Source organism: Balaenoptera physalus (assembly GCF_965194825.1).
Source record: "Balaenoptera physalus genome assembly, chromosome: 2".
NCBI lineage: Eukaryota > Metazoa > Chordata > Mammalia > Artiodactyla > Balaenopteridae > Balaenoptera > Balaenoptera physalus.
Genome location: NC_138883.1, coordinates 142,725,071 through 142,739,797, shown reverse-complemented (window position 1 = coordinate 142,739,797; position 14,727 = coordinate 142,725,071). Strand labels below are relative to the sequence as shown.

Genomic DNA, 14,727 nt, shown 5'->3' with positions numbered 1-14,727 from the left:
CCAAACAGTACCTTATCCCACTAGTTGAATATTATCTCCATTTTACAGAGGGGTAAATTGAGGCTCTGAGAATTAAGTAACTTGTCTAAGGTGGCATAGTGTAAATTAGTACTGCAGGGTTTCAAACGCAGGTTTGCTGGTTGACTTGTCACCTAGTGAGTTACTTTACGAATGTTACTTAACTTCTCTGGGCCTCAGTTTCCTCCTCTGTAGATAGTGATACATGAAAGATCCCTAAAGGAAAATTGTATCCACCTTACAGGGTTTGTGGTAAGGATGAAATAAGTTAACACACGGAAAGAGCTGAGAACTACTCCTGGCTCAGAGAACATGCTCTGCAGTGTTCGGTGCTCGTTTTTGTCATTATCCCCAAACCGGTGTTGAAGAGATCACAGGATAATATTGTTCTGCCAGGTTATCTCAAAGCGAGCAGGAAAGGATGGGCAGAGACTGCTCTGCGACCTTGGAATAACCCAGCCTGGGGAGCTTTTGGCCACATTTCCCCTCTTTTCTCTCTCAGCTCAAGCAGTGGTGGCCTCGGCCAAGTAGCACAGACGTTTTCTAGGGCAGGGACCCAGGGAGGGAGAGGAGCCGGCTGGTATATTGCAAGTAGCTCAGATTCAGGCTCTGCCAAAGCCCTAGATCTCTTCCAGGCTCTGAGGCCTGCTAGTTGTGGTATCTTGGGCAAATTATTTAAACCTTGTGCGCCTCAGTTTCCTTATCTGTAAAATGGGATTAATAATGTCAGCCTGAAAGGATTATGTAGATTAAATAATGTACATGAGAAGGAGATAATATAAAGTGATTGGCCTGGTGCCTGGCAGGCGGTTGGAGTTAAAAAAAAAAAAAGTTTTAAAAAAATTAAAAGGGGATGGGCTACTTGTTCTGCTTATCCACCTGTCTATATAAATGCAAATAAAATCGTGAGTCCTCTAACTGCAGGCCACGAGGAGGTTTGCCCAGGCGCGGTGAAGCCCGACCTCAGATGGGGTACCCCAGGTGCGTCATCCCAGGGCACTTAACTCGGTCGTGCCCAAACTCGTGGCTTAGGAGTGGGGAAGTGGGGGGAGAAGAAGGCCAGCTTCCCCAGAATCCGGCCGAGACTGGGCTCGGAGTGACGCCTCGAGCCCTTCCCAACCCCTGCCGGGGGTTCCGAATTCGGGTCTCCTCGGCCGCCGGCCCGGGGAGCTCGCGGCACGAAGAGCCGAGCCCGGGGCGGGGGTGCGGGCAGTGGGGCCTGGGCGACGCGCCGGGCGGCCGCGAGGGCTTTGGGATCGCTGGCCCCACTTCCTACCTGCCCCGACCGTGAGCCGGAGGCAGCGGGCGCCCCGCAAGGCCGGAGCTCGGGGGCTGCGGCTCTCCCGCTCCGAACGCGGGCCCGGGGCCGGGCGGCATGGGCGGCGCGGCGGGCCAGGGCGGCGGGACCGCTGCGGCGGCTGCTGGGGAGCGCGGAGGTGGCGCCGCGAGGGGGAGGGGGCGCGGCGGCGGAGGAGGAGGAGCCCCGGCCGCCGCAGCCGCTGACAGCGGCCCGAGTAAACAAGCCGCGCCGCCGCCGCGGCCCGGCCGCTGCCCCCGCCCGTGCCGGAGCCGGAGCCGGAGCCGAGGCCGAGGCCGAGCCCTGCCCTGGTCGCCGGCCCGGCCGAGGCCGCGCCGCCGCTCCTCCCCGCCTCCGCGCGGTGACGCTGCTGCCGGGCGCGGGGACCGCGTCGAGCCCAGGCCCCGCCGCCGGGCTCTCCGCTCGGCCGAGGGGCGCCCGAGCCGCCGCGGCGCTCGCCTGGAAAAGTTTCCCCGCCCGCGCTCCCTAGGGTAAGCGGCGAGGGCGCGGGGCCCGGTGGAGGCAGCGCGCCGGGAGCCGGGCCCGAGGAGAGCCGGTCGGACTGGGCCGCTCTGCCGGAGGAGCGGGCTCCGCGGCCCGGGCGCCCAGGCGGGGGAGGGTCGGGGTCGCTGGCGCGGAGGCAGCCCGGGCCCGGCTGCCCGCCCGGCTTTCGAAACTGGCCCCCGGGCCGGCCCCGAGGGTGAAGCCGTGGGGAGCAGGAAGGGCGCCCCGCAGCCCACCTGAGAGCGTCGGGCCCGGCTCGGCTCCCAGCCCTTGTAGGTGCCGGTACTTTTCCGCTTGGGGCCGGGGCGAGCCCTCTGACCTCAGGAAGCGCCAGCGGGGCCCCCGCTGGGGGCGGGATGGCGAGAGAATTCCAGAGGCGCCGGGTGCTCCCGCCTCCCCGCAGTCCTTCGGGGGCCGCCGCCGGCTCGCCCACTCCGCGGCTGGGGAGGGCCTGCGCTCCCGCCGGGGGAGGGGAGGAGCGGCTGTTCGCGAGGCGGAGGGGATTATTCACGGCCCGGGCCTCGTCCCCGCCCGCACACCTGAGCGGCGAGACACTCAGGTGCGGGATCCGCGGGCGCTGGGAGGCTGGCTCAGGTAGGTTCCGGGGCTGCCTCCCGCGGAGGCCTGGCCGAGACCCCTGCTGCCCCCGTGGGGTGGCTGGACTGAGGGGCGGCCTGCTTGCCAGACAGGTCTTACAGCAGTCACTTGTCAGGTCAGTACCTGCTTTCCCCGCCATCCCCTAGCCCTTTGCCCCTGGGGGTGCAGACCCTCCTCCACCGGAGGGTGTCAGAATTCTTTCTGACTTGGGAAGTGGGAGGGGAACCCAGGTGATGTGGCCTAGTGAGGGCTGGGCAGCTGCTGGCCAGGTGTGGGCACAGCATAGGAGAGTAGCCAAGCGTGACCCGTTTCAACCAGAGTGGCCCAAGTTTTACAATTTCCTATACTGGGCTTCCACATAAGATTTGATTTTTTAAAGATTCTGTGTCTTTAAAAAAAAGTTTGAAAACCTCTGGTCTAGGAGTTTTACCATCTAGGAAACTGAGGCCCAGAGAGAGGAAGTGACTTAAGATCACATAGCAAATGAGTTGAGTAAAGATAGGAATTCAGAATTTCAGCACAGCCTTCAGTGCCTGTTACAGGACCTGGCTTGGTGTTTCTTTGCTGGAAAGAGAGACGGGACCAGGTTTCCCAGGCAGCCCTGTCCACGCCAGACCCCCAGTGCCTGGGAAACAGCAGCTGGACCTGGGGTAGGTTCAGTTTGGCTGCCTCAGAGTGGGTGTCTGTGTCAGGAGGTTCCTGGGACTGGAGAAAAGGGCTTTGGCCTAGAACACAGCCACGAAGAGCACCCACAGGTCTCTCTGTGGCCACAGCCTGGAGCTGACTCCCATGTGAGAGGGCTTCACAGGAGGCTGGAAATACAGCAAGCCTCCGGGTTTGAGCCGAACTGGGACTCAGAGGGTGAGTCAGAGTCTGGGATGGGGGTGGGGAGAAGCCCATTCATTCATTGTTCTCAGCGCCTGCTCTTTTGGGAGGGGGTCCTCCCTCCCTCCATCCCTCCCTCCCTCCAGGATGCTGAGGCAGGGCTGTCTGGAGGCTTCAGGCTCTGTGGAAGCCATATCTACGGCTCACCGTGGCTGGGGATGCTGAGCAGACAAAGGCTGGTCCTTTCTTGGGGGATTGTTTGGTTGTGCCTGAAGCCCGCTTTCTTTTTGGGTGCTGCAAGGTAATTAAGTAGTTAATCACCTTTACCACCAAGCAGCTGCAGCTCCATCCACAATGTCCCAGAACTTGGGCTGGACGCAGATGAACCCAGTCTTGATTTGGGAGTTCCAGTACGGCTCACAGCACTGTGGTCAGGAGATGGCCTTTCTTGACATCTGGAACCAAGAGGCCGCTCTTGTGGCAGGAAGGGGAGAAGAGGGCTTGTTTCTATCTGGCTCTGCCCCTAGGGCTCCATATCCTCTGTTAAATGAGGGGCTTGGATTTCCTTCACCCCCTAGGGCTGGATGTCTGGCTGCCCAGCCATTGCTCAGACCAGCTTTCCGGAACTTGGTCACCCAAGGCATCATGGGGCTGTGGCTTCCAGGCCTGTCCGGGAACCCTATGGACTCTGCCCATCCAGGGTGAGGAGGAGCTGCATTGTGGATGCCTCCTGCCATCAGCTGTCAGGTTATTTTGGTGTAAACTGAAAATACTCCAGGAATTGTGTGTTGAGTCTCTCCAGCCTGCAGGGTGGGACTGCAGCAGGAGCAGGCAGGGAGGCTGACTGTGGCTGAGGGCAGTCTCTGGAAAAGGAGTGTTCCCAGTGGTGAGCCCGCCTGTCCAGCTCTCCGGGGCCCGGGTGAGATGGGGAGCTTCATTTTGCCGTCCAGCAGAGTGGCCTCCTTTGGGGCTGGGCCCTGGGAGTGGTGGGGGCATCCGGGGCCGTGTGGGCAGGCGCTGTGCTCAACAAGCTTGGCACTGAGGCGGGACACCTCCGGCAGCCCCACCGGGACCTCCCCCAGCTTCTCCCCACCCCAGGGGCTTGGCTTCTGGCTAGCCAGGGGCCCTATGTGGGGACAGTTATGTGGCCCCAGGCAGAGAGGTCCTGCTGTCTGTTTGCTGAAGGAGGAAAAACAACACTCGGACTATTGATTCAGCTTCACCTTGGCGCTCCTGGCTCAGCAGCCAGTGTTTGCCCTGGCTGCCCGGGCTCAGATTACGCAAGGCTGGTGGGTGTGGAGCGACCGAGGGGGCTGCTGGAGGCCTGCAGGCCAGGGCTGGGTGGCCCCAGCGTTTCCCAGGAAACTGTGTAAAAAAAGAGCCTGAGCCCCTGACTTTGCTGATGGTCTGGGCCGAAGAGGGAGGGTGAAGCCACTGCGATCCCCCCTCCCCGTGCTCAGCCCCCAAAGCCCCCATCCCACCTTAGGTTACCCACTCTTTCTTGCCAGGGGCTGTGGGTCTTTGCAGGTAACTCCCTATGGCTGGGTCTGCTTTGCTGAACTAGGAAGCCCTAGTGAGCTGTGTAGACACCGCCCATTAAAAAACTTTAAAAAGCTAACATTTTATTCCTTTATAAAATATACCTGGGTAATTTGGAAAATATACATGACACAAAAGAAAATAACAATTACTCATAATTCTCACCACCTTGAGAGAACCATTGTTAGCATGTGTCCTTCCAGATTATGTTTTGTGGTTTTATATAAATATACACGTATAAATAGTTTTTTAAAAACAAAACGGGATTATAGGTACCTACTGCTTTATAACCCACCTTTTTAAAAAATAATTAATTAATTAATTTTTGTCTGCGTTGGGTCTTCGTTGCTGTGCGCAGGCTTTCTCTAGTTGTGGCGAGCGGGGGTTACTCTTCGTTGTGGTGCGAGGGCTTCTCGTTACGGTGGCTTCTCTTGTTGTGGAGCCCGGGCTCTAGGAGTGGAAGCTTCAGTAGTTGTGGCACAAGGGCTCAGTACTTGTGGCCCACGGGCTTAGTTGCTCCATGGCATGTGGGATCTTACCTGACCAGGGCTTGAACCCCTGTCCCCTGCAGTGGCAGGTGGGTTCTTAACCACTGTGCCACCAGGGAAGTCCCTATAACCCACCTTTTTTTTTTTTTTTTTAATTAATTAATTAATTTATATTTGGCTGCATTGGGTCTTTGTTGCTGCGCATGGGCTTTCTCTAGTTGTGGCGAGCAGGGGCTGCTCTTCGTTGCGGTGTGCGGGATTCTCATTGCAGTGGCTTCTCTTGTTGCAGAGCACGGGTTCTAGGTGCATGGGCTGCAGTAGTTGTGACACGCGGGCTCAGTAGCTGTGGTTCGCGGGCTCTAGAGCGCAGGCTCAGTAGTTGTGGCGCACGGGCTTAGTTGCTCTACGGCATGTGGGATCTTCCCGGACCAGGGCTCGAACCCGTGTCCCCTGCATTGGCAGGAGGATTCTTAACCACTGCGCCACCAGGGAAGTCCCTAGCCCACCTTTTTGACTTCAATTCTGGCAAGCATTTATTCAGTTGTTGCTTCTAATTTTGAGCGACTCAAGCCTTGGTCCTCTTCATCCCACTTCCGTATTCTTGCGTGTGGAGGCGGTCCTTCTGTCCATCTATCCGGCTCACCTTGGGGGGCTGGATTTTCACCCCTCCCCCCCAGAGCCCCTTTCAGGCCTGGAGTGAGCCGTGGGGTGGGAAGGCAGCTTTAGTGCGTGGCTGGGGAGCGACTGACTCTCCCTCTTCTCCTCCCTTGTTCCTCTCAGAGCCGGCAGCCCTCATCCTCCCCGTGCAGTCCTGCCCGTCTCGGTCCCATGCCCCCGCCAGTCAGCCCCGGGCCACAGTCAGTGAGCAGGCACGCGGGAGCCGAGGCCCTGTGACCAGGCCAAGGAGACGGGGGCTCCGGGGTCCCGGCGACCTGTCCCCCCCATGGAGCTGAGGCCCTGGTTGCTATGGGTGGTAGCAGCAGCAGGAGCCTTGGTCCTGCTGGCGGCCGATGTCCGTGGCCAGAAGGTCTTCACCAACACCTGGGCCGTGTGCATTCCTGGAGGCCCAGCCGTGGCTGACAGTGTGGCACGCAAGCATGGCTTCCTCAACCTGGGCCAGGTAGGTGTTCTTCCCTCCTGCTGGCTGAGGCATAGGACATCGCCAGGGGGTGGGGCCAACGAGGGCAGGGGTTCCGGCACCCAGAGCAGGAACTCTGGGGCTTGTCTTCTCAGGGGCATCTGGGTAGTAGGCATGTTATGGGTGGCTTGTCCTGCCCTTGGGCTTCTAGCCTAGGTTGCTCAGTGGACCGGTGTATCCCAGGGGGGTGAGTCCCCCTCAGCCCGCTGCACCTCCTTGTGGGGTCCTGGGCGGGGAGCAGATGCCCACCACCCCCTGCCGTGGTGAGCCTCCCCTTGCAGCCGGTTGTCCACCCCCATCCCCCGCCTCCATGAGGACTGGCAGATGGAAAGCCCAGCTCAGTCTCCCTGCTCTGTTGTAGATCTTCGGCGACTATTACCACTTCTGGCATCGAGCGGTGACAAAGCGGTCCCTGTCACCTCACCGCCCGCGGCACAGCCGGCTGCAGCGGGAACCTCAAGTGAGTGCGGCCCCAGCCCCTCCTGCTGCCACCCTTCCCTTTCAGTTCTCAGGAGGCCTTGCTCTCCCTCCCCACTCCTCCACCCACACCATCTCTCCCTCACTCCCTCACAGGTACAGTGGCTGGAGCAGCAGGTGGCAAAGCGACGGACCAAACGGGACGTGTACCAGGAGCCCACGGACCCCAAGTTTCCCCAGCAGTGGTACCTGGTACGTTGCCTCCCTGGCTGCATCCATCCATCCACTGAGGGGTCCCGTGAGTGGGTGAGGCCGACTTCGAGGCCTCCTGTCAGTCTTCCTCTGTCTGCTGAGTAATCTTACTCCAGCCCATCCTGCTGAGGCCTGGGGAGTGCCCTCCCAGAGTTCTTTATAATTCCATGAGCCCAGACAACCAGTGGTGGCATTTGAGGAGCAGGGGCGGGTGGAGAAGGAGCTTTTGGGGGTGGCAAAGGGATTCTCCAAGGTTCCCGTAACCTCACCCAGCAACCACATCTCGTAAGTGCTGGGTGACGGGGGTGGGTGTCTCTGCAGTCTGGTGTCACCCAGCGGGACCTGAACGTGAAGGAGGCCTGGGCCCAGGGCTACACGGGGCGTGGCATCGTGGTCTCCATTCTGGACGATGGCATCGAGAAGAACCACCCGGACTTGGCAGGCAATTATGTGAGGAGGTTGGGGAGGGAGGCAGCCATCCCTGGCGAGGGGAGTCTAGGGATGGTCCTGTTCTGCCGGTGTGTTCAGGCTGACCCTGATGATGGCCATGTCCTTTCCAGGATCCTGGGGCCAGCTTCGATGTCAATGACCAGGACCCTGACCCCCAGCCTCGGTACACGCAGATGAATGACAACAGGTAAGAATTGCGGGTCCCTGGCCTCTGCTTCCCTTCTGTTTTCCACTGAGGAAGCAGATGTGCCCTTCCCGAGAGGCTGAAGTCTTTTCCATAGTCCTGGTCTAGCTGGGGCTCTGAGGGAAGGTTCGGTCTGCGTGGAGGTGGCCATAGGCCAAGAGGAGCGGGGGGGGGTGTGGTCTGTGTACAGATGTGGGACAGCAAAGGAAGAGGGGCATGCATGTGGCCCTTCCTGCTCCTCAGGCTGCACCCACCATGCTCTGTCCACTGTTAATGCTGTGCTCTTGGCCCCGGCAGGCATGGCACACGGTGTGCAGGCGAGGTGGCTGCAGTGGCCAACAACGGTGTCTGTGGTGTAGGCGTGGCCTACAATGCCCGCATTGGAGGTGGGTGTGGGCCTTGGCTACCCGGTCTTTGGGAGGACCCTTCCAGTGGGATTCTTCTCTATTCACTTCCCATCTAGCCTGTGTCTGCCACTTTCCCGCTGTGGATCCTTTTGACCACATGGCTCTTCTTTAGAGGGTTCTTAGTAACTCAAAAAGCTGAACCACCTGTGCTGGTGGCCCTGTGCTGTGGGGCAGAGGGAGTGTTTCTTAGCAGGAGTCTCCCTAAATCCTCACTGTCCACTCTGAGTCCTTACATGGCAGGCCTTGATCACCATGCTCCTTTGGGACCCCAGAAACTCATCCTAGTCCAGAATGTGTGGTTGGGGCCCAGGGAGATCTCCCCTCTTCCCCTGCGTCTTGTCTTCGAAAGGCAGAGGCTGGCCAGTGAGTTAGGGGCTCAGGGTTTCCCAGCACCATCCTCTGCCCTCCCCTGCCCATCCTCTGGGTGCAAGGCTGGGTGTGCTCCAGGGAGAGCTCCTGGCAGCTGGACCCACGCAGCATCCCTCTCCCCACCCCCCTCCATGGCCAGGGGTGCGCATGCTGGACGGTGAAGTGACAGATGCGGTAGAGGCACGCTCGCTGGGCCTGAATCCCAACCACATCCACATCTACAGTGCCAGTTGGGGCCCCGAGGACGACGGCAAGACCGTGGATGGGCCAGCCCGCCTTGCTGAGGAGGCCTTCTTCCGGGGGGTCAGCCAGGTGAGGTGGGGGTCCTGGCCCCGCCCTAGAAACCAGGCCCAGCCTCGGGGGGTAAACTAGGCGCTACCTTTTCCATACTTCTTTGTGTTTTTCTGTTCCTATTTATTTATTCTTGTGTTTAATTTTAATTTACACAAAGTTTGTTTATTAAATGTTACTAAAATGTTAAGGAACTGGAAGGACGGAAAAAAGAGAAAAGTAAATACTAATTACCCATAATTCCACCCTTTGGAATCACCACTCTGAGCATTTTGGTTGGTGGTCTGTGTCTCTCTTTTTTGTGCAAAAAAGGATGAGATCCACCAGGGGTCTCCCAGGGGAACAGGGGCTGGATAGAGAGTCCCCCGAGAAGGATGCTCCAGCCTTCCCAGTCTCGAGCAGCATCTTCCTGCCAGGCCTCCCCCAAGTCCTGTTCTCGAGTGACCCCAGCCCACTCTGTCCACAGGGCCGTGGGGGGCTGGGCTCCATCTTTGTCTGGGCCTCTGGGAACGGGGGCCGGGAACATGACAGCTGCAACTGCGACGGCTACACCAACAGCATCTACACGCTGTCCATCAGCAGCGCCACGCAGTCCGGCAACGTGCCCTGGTACAGTGAGGCCTGCTCGTCCACGCTGGCCACAACCTACAGCAGTGGAAACCAGAACGAGAAGCAGATCGTGAGTCCTGCCCTGGGTGGCGGCTGGGGAAACGGGGCTGCTTGCTGGCTCTGCCCGGGGCCCCCTTTCCAACCCCATCTGCCTTCCACCCGCACGTGGCTGGGTGGTGGTGGCTAAGGCGTCATGGGATGGGGGCTAGGGAGCTCTCCAAGACTGTTGGGGACTCTGGAGCCATCGGTGAAGCCCCTGAGAAGACTCTCCCTGAAAACATGCGTTGCTCTTAATGATCGCCAACCTTTAGTTCAATCCTCTCATTCCTCGGGAAACTGAGGCCCGGAAAGGGCCAGGCATCAGCCTGTCCACAGCAAGTTAGCAAGGCAGCAGGTGGGACCAAGGTTTCTTGGCCCTGGCTCCCCACTCCTGCTTATGGTGGTCAGGGCCTGTGGGCAGAGGGAGGGCAGGCAGGTGGCCCCCCTCTGGTGCCCTCCCCCCATTACAGGCCCAACATCATTGTCCTCCTGGTAGGTGACCACTGATCTGCGGCAGAAGTGTACGGAGTCTCACACAGGCACCTCTGCCTCTGCCCCCTTGGCAGCGGGCATCATCGCTCTCACCCTGGAGGCCAAGTAAGTGGGTGGGGGCTGAGGCGCAACCCTGTCCCCACCAGCGCCCCCTGCAAGGCAGCCCTTGGTCTCCAGCTTCTCTCCGAAGAGACAGCCCCCAAGCCTCTCCGTCCTTCCTCTGCAGTAAGAACCTCACCTGGCGGGACATGCAGCACCTGGTGGTACAGACCTCAAAGCCAGCGCACCTCAATGCTAACGACTGGGCCACCAATGGTGTGGGCCGCAAAGGTGAGCACAGGGCTGGACTGGGGGTTGCGGGGGCCCTGTGTGCCTCCCAACTGACCCCGCCTTCCCTGCCCCACAGTGAGCCATTCGTATGGCTACGGGTTACTGGACGCAGGTGCCATGGTGGCTCTGGCCCAGAACTGGACGACGGTGACCCCCCAGCGGAAGTGCATCATCGACATCCTCACTGAGCCCAAGTGAGGGCTGGACCCTGGCTGGGAGGGGGCAGGTGGGACCTGAGGGGCGCAGGGGTGCCCGCTGGTCCCCCTGGGCCAGGCTGATAGACCATCACGGTGCTCTCCGTGCAGGGACATCGGGAAGCGGCTGGAGGTGCGGAAGACTGTGACCGCCTGCCTGGGGGAGCCCAGCCACATCACGCGGCTGGAACACACTCAGGCGCGGCTCACCCTGTCCTACAACCGCCGCGGTGACCTGGCCATCCACCTGGTCAGCCCCATGGGCACCCGCTCCACCCTGCTGGCCGCCAGGTGCTTGCCCTCTCCTCTGTCCAGCTTGTCCTGTCCCTCACATCCACATGCATTCATTCATTCACTCACACAGCCCTGAAGGGCACCAAATACTTTTCCACTGTTGGCATTTTGGGAAGGATGGTTTTTGTCCTATGGGACTGTCCCATGTTGTAGGAATCCCTGATTCTGCCTATTAAATGCCATGTCTGTGTGCCTTCCCATGCGTAGTACCCTTGCACATTTCCAGAATCTTCTGGTTGAGAACATTTGGCCTGCTGGGAAACACCCAGCAGGCATTTCCAGCCCAACGGGGTTATGCTGCACTGGGGGGAGGGTGTGTGGTCCATGTGCTGTGGGCTCGGTGTCCCCTGGCTGGGATCCCCCAGAGGCCTCAGGCAGCTACGTGCACCTTCCTCCCCAGGCCGCACGACTATTCTGCAGACGGGTTTAACGATTGGGCCTTCATGACGACCCATTCCTGGGACGAGGACCCCTCTGGCGAGTGGGTCCTGGAGATTGAAAACACCAGCGAAGCAAACAACTACGGTATTGGGGGTGCTCGAGGGCTGGGGATGGAGGACGAGCGCTGGCAGAGTCTGAGGTGCCGGGCGTGGCTTCTGACTTTTGCCTCCCCCCTCAATAGGGACACTGACCAAGTTCACCCTCGTGCTGTACGGCACGGCCCCCGAGGGGCTGCCCACACCTCCTGAGAGCATCGGCTGCAAGACCCTCACGTCCAGCCAGGCCTGTGTGGGTCAGTCGTGGGTGCTGCGAGGGCTTGGGAACCTGAGGCTGGGGACAGAGGGCGCCTGTCCTAAAGGAGGAAAAGGGGTGTGAAGGGACGCTGGGACCCCCAGGGTGACCACAGTCCTGGGGCGGGTGGGAGCTCCTGGGGACGGCGGTGACTGCCTGGGGCTGCAGGTCCACAGGCTGCCACTGTCGTGGGGCTCAGGGCCCAACAGCCATGGGCGGCTGGGCTGACGCTCACCTTCTGCCCCGTGCCGGCAGTGTGCGAGGAAGGCTTCTCCCTGCACCAGAAGAGCTGTGTCCAGCGCTGCCCTCCAGGCTTCGCTCCCCAAGTCCTCGACACGCACTACAGCACCGAGAACGACGTGGAGATCATCCGGGCCAGCGTCTGTGCCCCCTGCCACGCCTCGTGTGCCACGTGCCAGGGGCCAGCCCCCACAGACTGCCTCAGCTGCCCCAGCCACTCCTCCCTGGACCCTGTGGAGCAGACGTGCTCCCGGCAAAGCCAGAGCAGCCGTGAGTCTCCGCAGCCGCAGCAGCCACCTCAGCCGCCGCCCGCGGAGGTGGAGGCAGAGCCGCGGCTGCGGGAGGGGCTGCTGCCCTCGCACCTGCCCGAGGTGGTGGCTGGCCTCAGCTGCGCCTTCATCGTGCTGGTCTTCGTCACTGTCTTCCTGGTCCTGCAGCTGCGCTCGGGCTTCAGCTTCCGAGGGGTGAAGGTGTACACCATGGACCGTGGCCTCATCTCCTACAAGGGGCTGCCCCCCGAAGCCTGGCAGGAGGAGTGCCCGTCCGACTCAGAAGAGGACGAGGGCCGGGGCGAGAGGACCGCCTTTATCAAAGACCAGAGCGCCCTTTGACGAGCGCCTACTGCCCGCCCCTTCGAGCCCATCCCCTCCTGGGGCACTTTTTAATTCACCAAAGTATTTTTTTATCTTGGGACTGGGTTTGGACCCCAGCTGGGAGGCAAGAGAGGCAGAGACGGCTTCCCACCCTACCCTTGGGCCCCCCGGCTGCCTGAGGTGGGACCCCAGGACCAGCTGGGGAGCAGGGGAGGGCCTCTGCCCACCCCCAGCACGCCTGCGTGTGGAGAAAGGAGTGAAACCTTTAGGGCAGCTTTCCAAGTTCCAGGCCCCAGCCAGAGTTCCCTGCGGAGTGAAGAGGGGCAGCCCTTCCCTTACGGGATTCCTGACCCGGGCTGCAGCTCTCGCCCGTTCCCTGTTCCTCTAAAGCAATAATGGTCCCCATCCAGGCAGCAGGGAGGCTGGCCTAGGGGGTATTTGAAGGAGGAGGCCACCTCTCTAAGGGCTTTTGCATCCCTGACCCTGTCCCCCACCTCTGGTGAGCCTCGGGCGGAAGCAGTAAGCAAGGGAAGGGACCAAGGCAAGGCAGGCACTTCCAGGGTGCACACGTGTGTGCACACGTGTTTGTCCCTTTGCCCACCTCCACTACAGCTGGCTGCCTGCTGAGCGAGACTGGCCCGGCCCCGTGCTGGTGTGCTGACCACCCTCCCCTCTCTGGCACCCTCTCCTCCTGCCAGGGCCCAAGTCCCTGTTTTCTGAGCCCGGGGCTGCCTGGGCTGTTGGCACTCACAGTCCCGGAGCCCCTGGGTGGGTGGTGGGGAGGGACGGTGGCCCAGCCGGCCTCTCCCGCCTCCCACCCGATGCTGCTTTCCCCTGTGGGGATCTCAGGGGCTGTTTGAGGATATATTTTCACTTTGTGATTATTTCACTTTAGATGCTGATTTCTTTTTTTTTTTTTTTTTTTTTTTTTTTTTTGGTATTTTTAATGGGGGTAGCAGCTGGACCATCCACCTTCCCACACCCACTGTCCACCCTGCTGTTCCCCCCGGCTGCCCTAGCCCTGAGGTGTGGGGGTCTGCAGCGTGTTGCTGAGGAGTAGCTGAGCCCCAGGTCCTGAAGAGGCAGGCCAGGCCAGGCGGGCCCTAGGAAAGGAGGAGTACAGTAGAAGGGGCAGGCTGTCGTCCATTTCAGATGGGGCTCCTCGTGCCAAGGGCTCATGGGTCACTGGTTCTCCAAGTGCCAGGGGTGGGCAGGCAGTGGCACTGAGCCCCCCTCCAACACTGTGCCCTGGTGGAGAAAGCACTGACCTGTCCTGCCCCCCAAGTCCCCCTCTTCTGACGTGCCTTTTGTACCCCTCCCATTAGGACAATCAGTCCCCTCCCGTTTGGGAGCCCCCTTTTCTTTCTCTCCCCTAGCCCCTCCTGGCACCCAGCCACCTGCCCAGGGGTGCCCCCACCTCTCCCATCCCCCACCCCACCCTTGTGGCCAGCCCAGCTGGTTTTGTAAGATACTGGGTTGGTGCACAGTGATTTTTTTTTTTTCTTGTAATTTAAACAGGCCCAGCATTGTTGGTTCTATTTAATGGACACGAGATAATGTTAGAGGTTTTAAAGTGATTAAACATGCAGACTATGCAAACCAGGCCTGGTCTCCAGTGTGGTGATGTTCTTCCCAGGACCTGGGGCTGCGTCCAGGATGGGCTGCGGGTGAGGGCTGGGGCGAGTTACATGCCCACATGATGTCCTGCCTACCTGTTAAGTGCCCAAAGTCCACTTCCCGTGGCGCTCAAAGCCTTCTTTAGGTGGGTGTGGAAGGGATAGCAGCTGGAGACAAGCCCCAGGGGTGGGACTAATGAGCCCCAGGGGTGGGACTAATGAGCCCCAGGGGTGGGACTAGCTGAGCACCTCCACCCCCACAGGCCTGGACTCCAGCAGGGTGGAGAGTGATGGCCTGTGTCCAGTTGCTCAGGGTCTCCCTTGGCTGAAGTAGCCTGGCCGCCAGCTGTAGGGCTGAGGCCTTCGGTGGGGCCTAACTGGACCAAGATGGCTTTTGCTGGGGAGATCCTGAGTCCCACACTGGGAACGCCATACCTCTCCACTCCCCAGCCCAGGGCCCTCGCCTGCCACAGGTCTCTCTTGGGACAGGAAGCCCCTGCCTGGGGGTGGAGGAGCCATGCCAGTTCCACCAGGATCTGTGCCTGAGAAGCAGGCCTCTCCTCGGGATATTTACTTGGAAATTTTATTCAAATGGAGGCTGGCGCCTGAGCTCTCCTTGGGGAATCCAGTGGGGTGGGGAAGGCCTGGACTAGGCTTCCCCCTTCCTCTTCTGGGGCCGCCCTGGCCTGCTGCTCGGACTGCCCGCCCGCCCCCAGGCTCTGGACCCCCAGACTCCCCGGCCCAACGCAATCCTGCAGCCCGGCCCTGTGCCAGGCGCCCACCGCCGCCCCCTTGGGCCGTTCCCCGTGTTC

At 60.4% G+C, this 14,727-nt stretch overlaps 1 protein-coding gene across 12 annotated transcripts; it reads left to right on the top strand.

Moving 5' to 3' along the window:
- The first annotated feature begins 887 nt into the window (after positions 1-887).
- On the top strand, positions 888-13,902 carry FURIN (furin, paired basic amino acid cleaving enzyme). Of its 12 annotated transcripts, none has more exons than XM_082448647.1 (18): positions 1,493-1,806; positions 2,959-3,066; positions 3,820-3,942; positions 6,049-6,388; positions 6,768-6,866; positions 6,980-7,075; positions 7,397-7,525; positions 7,636-7,712; positions 8,007-8,095; positions 8,625-8,797; positions 9,243-9,455; positions 9,921-10,021; positions 10,143-10,246; positions 10,323-10,440; positions 10,552-10,731; positions 11,135-11,259; positions 11,357-11,467; positions 11,722-13,902. In XM_082448647.1, exons 4-18 carry the CDS (start codon positions 6,212-6,214, stop codon positions 12,315-12,317), a joined length of 2,388 nt encoding a protein of 795 aa, XP_082304773.1. In that variant the 5' UTR covers positions 1,493-1,806; positions 2,959-3,066; positions 3,820-3,942; positions 6,049-6,211; the 3' UTR covers positions 12,318-13,902. The 12 variants fall into 12 exon arrangements, with proteins under 12 accessions (XP_082304774.1, XP_082304769.1, XP_082304773.1 ...); XM_082448645.1 differs by having other exon boundaries at positions 3,820-3,988; XM_082448646.1 differs by lacking the exon at positions 2,959-3,066.
- The last annotated feature ends 825 nt before the right edge of the window (positions 13,903-14,727 follow it).

Bases quoted from the DNA above. Each gene is read 5' to 3' on its own strand.
- FURIN (XM_082448648.1), top strand. From the start codon at position 6,212: ATGGAGCTGAGGCCCTGGTTGCTATGGGTGGTAGCAGCAGCAGGAGCC. The intron at 7,526-7,635 runs GTGAGGAGGTTG...TGTCCTTTCCAG, and splicing joins CGGACTTGGCAGGCAATTAT to GATCCTGGGGCCAGCTTCGA. The intron at 8,096-8,624 runs GTGGGTGTGGGC...CTCCATGGCCAG, and splicing joins CTACAATGCCCGCATTGGAG to GGGTGCGCATGCTGGACGGT.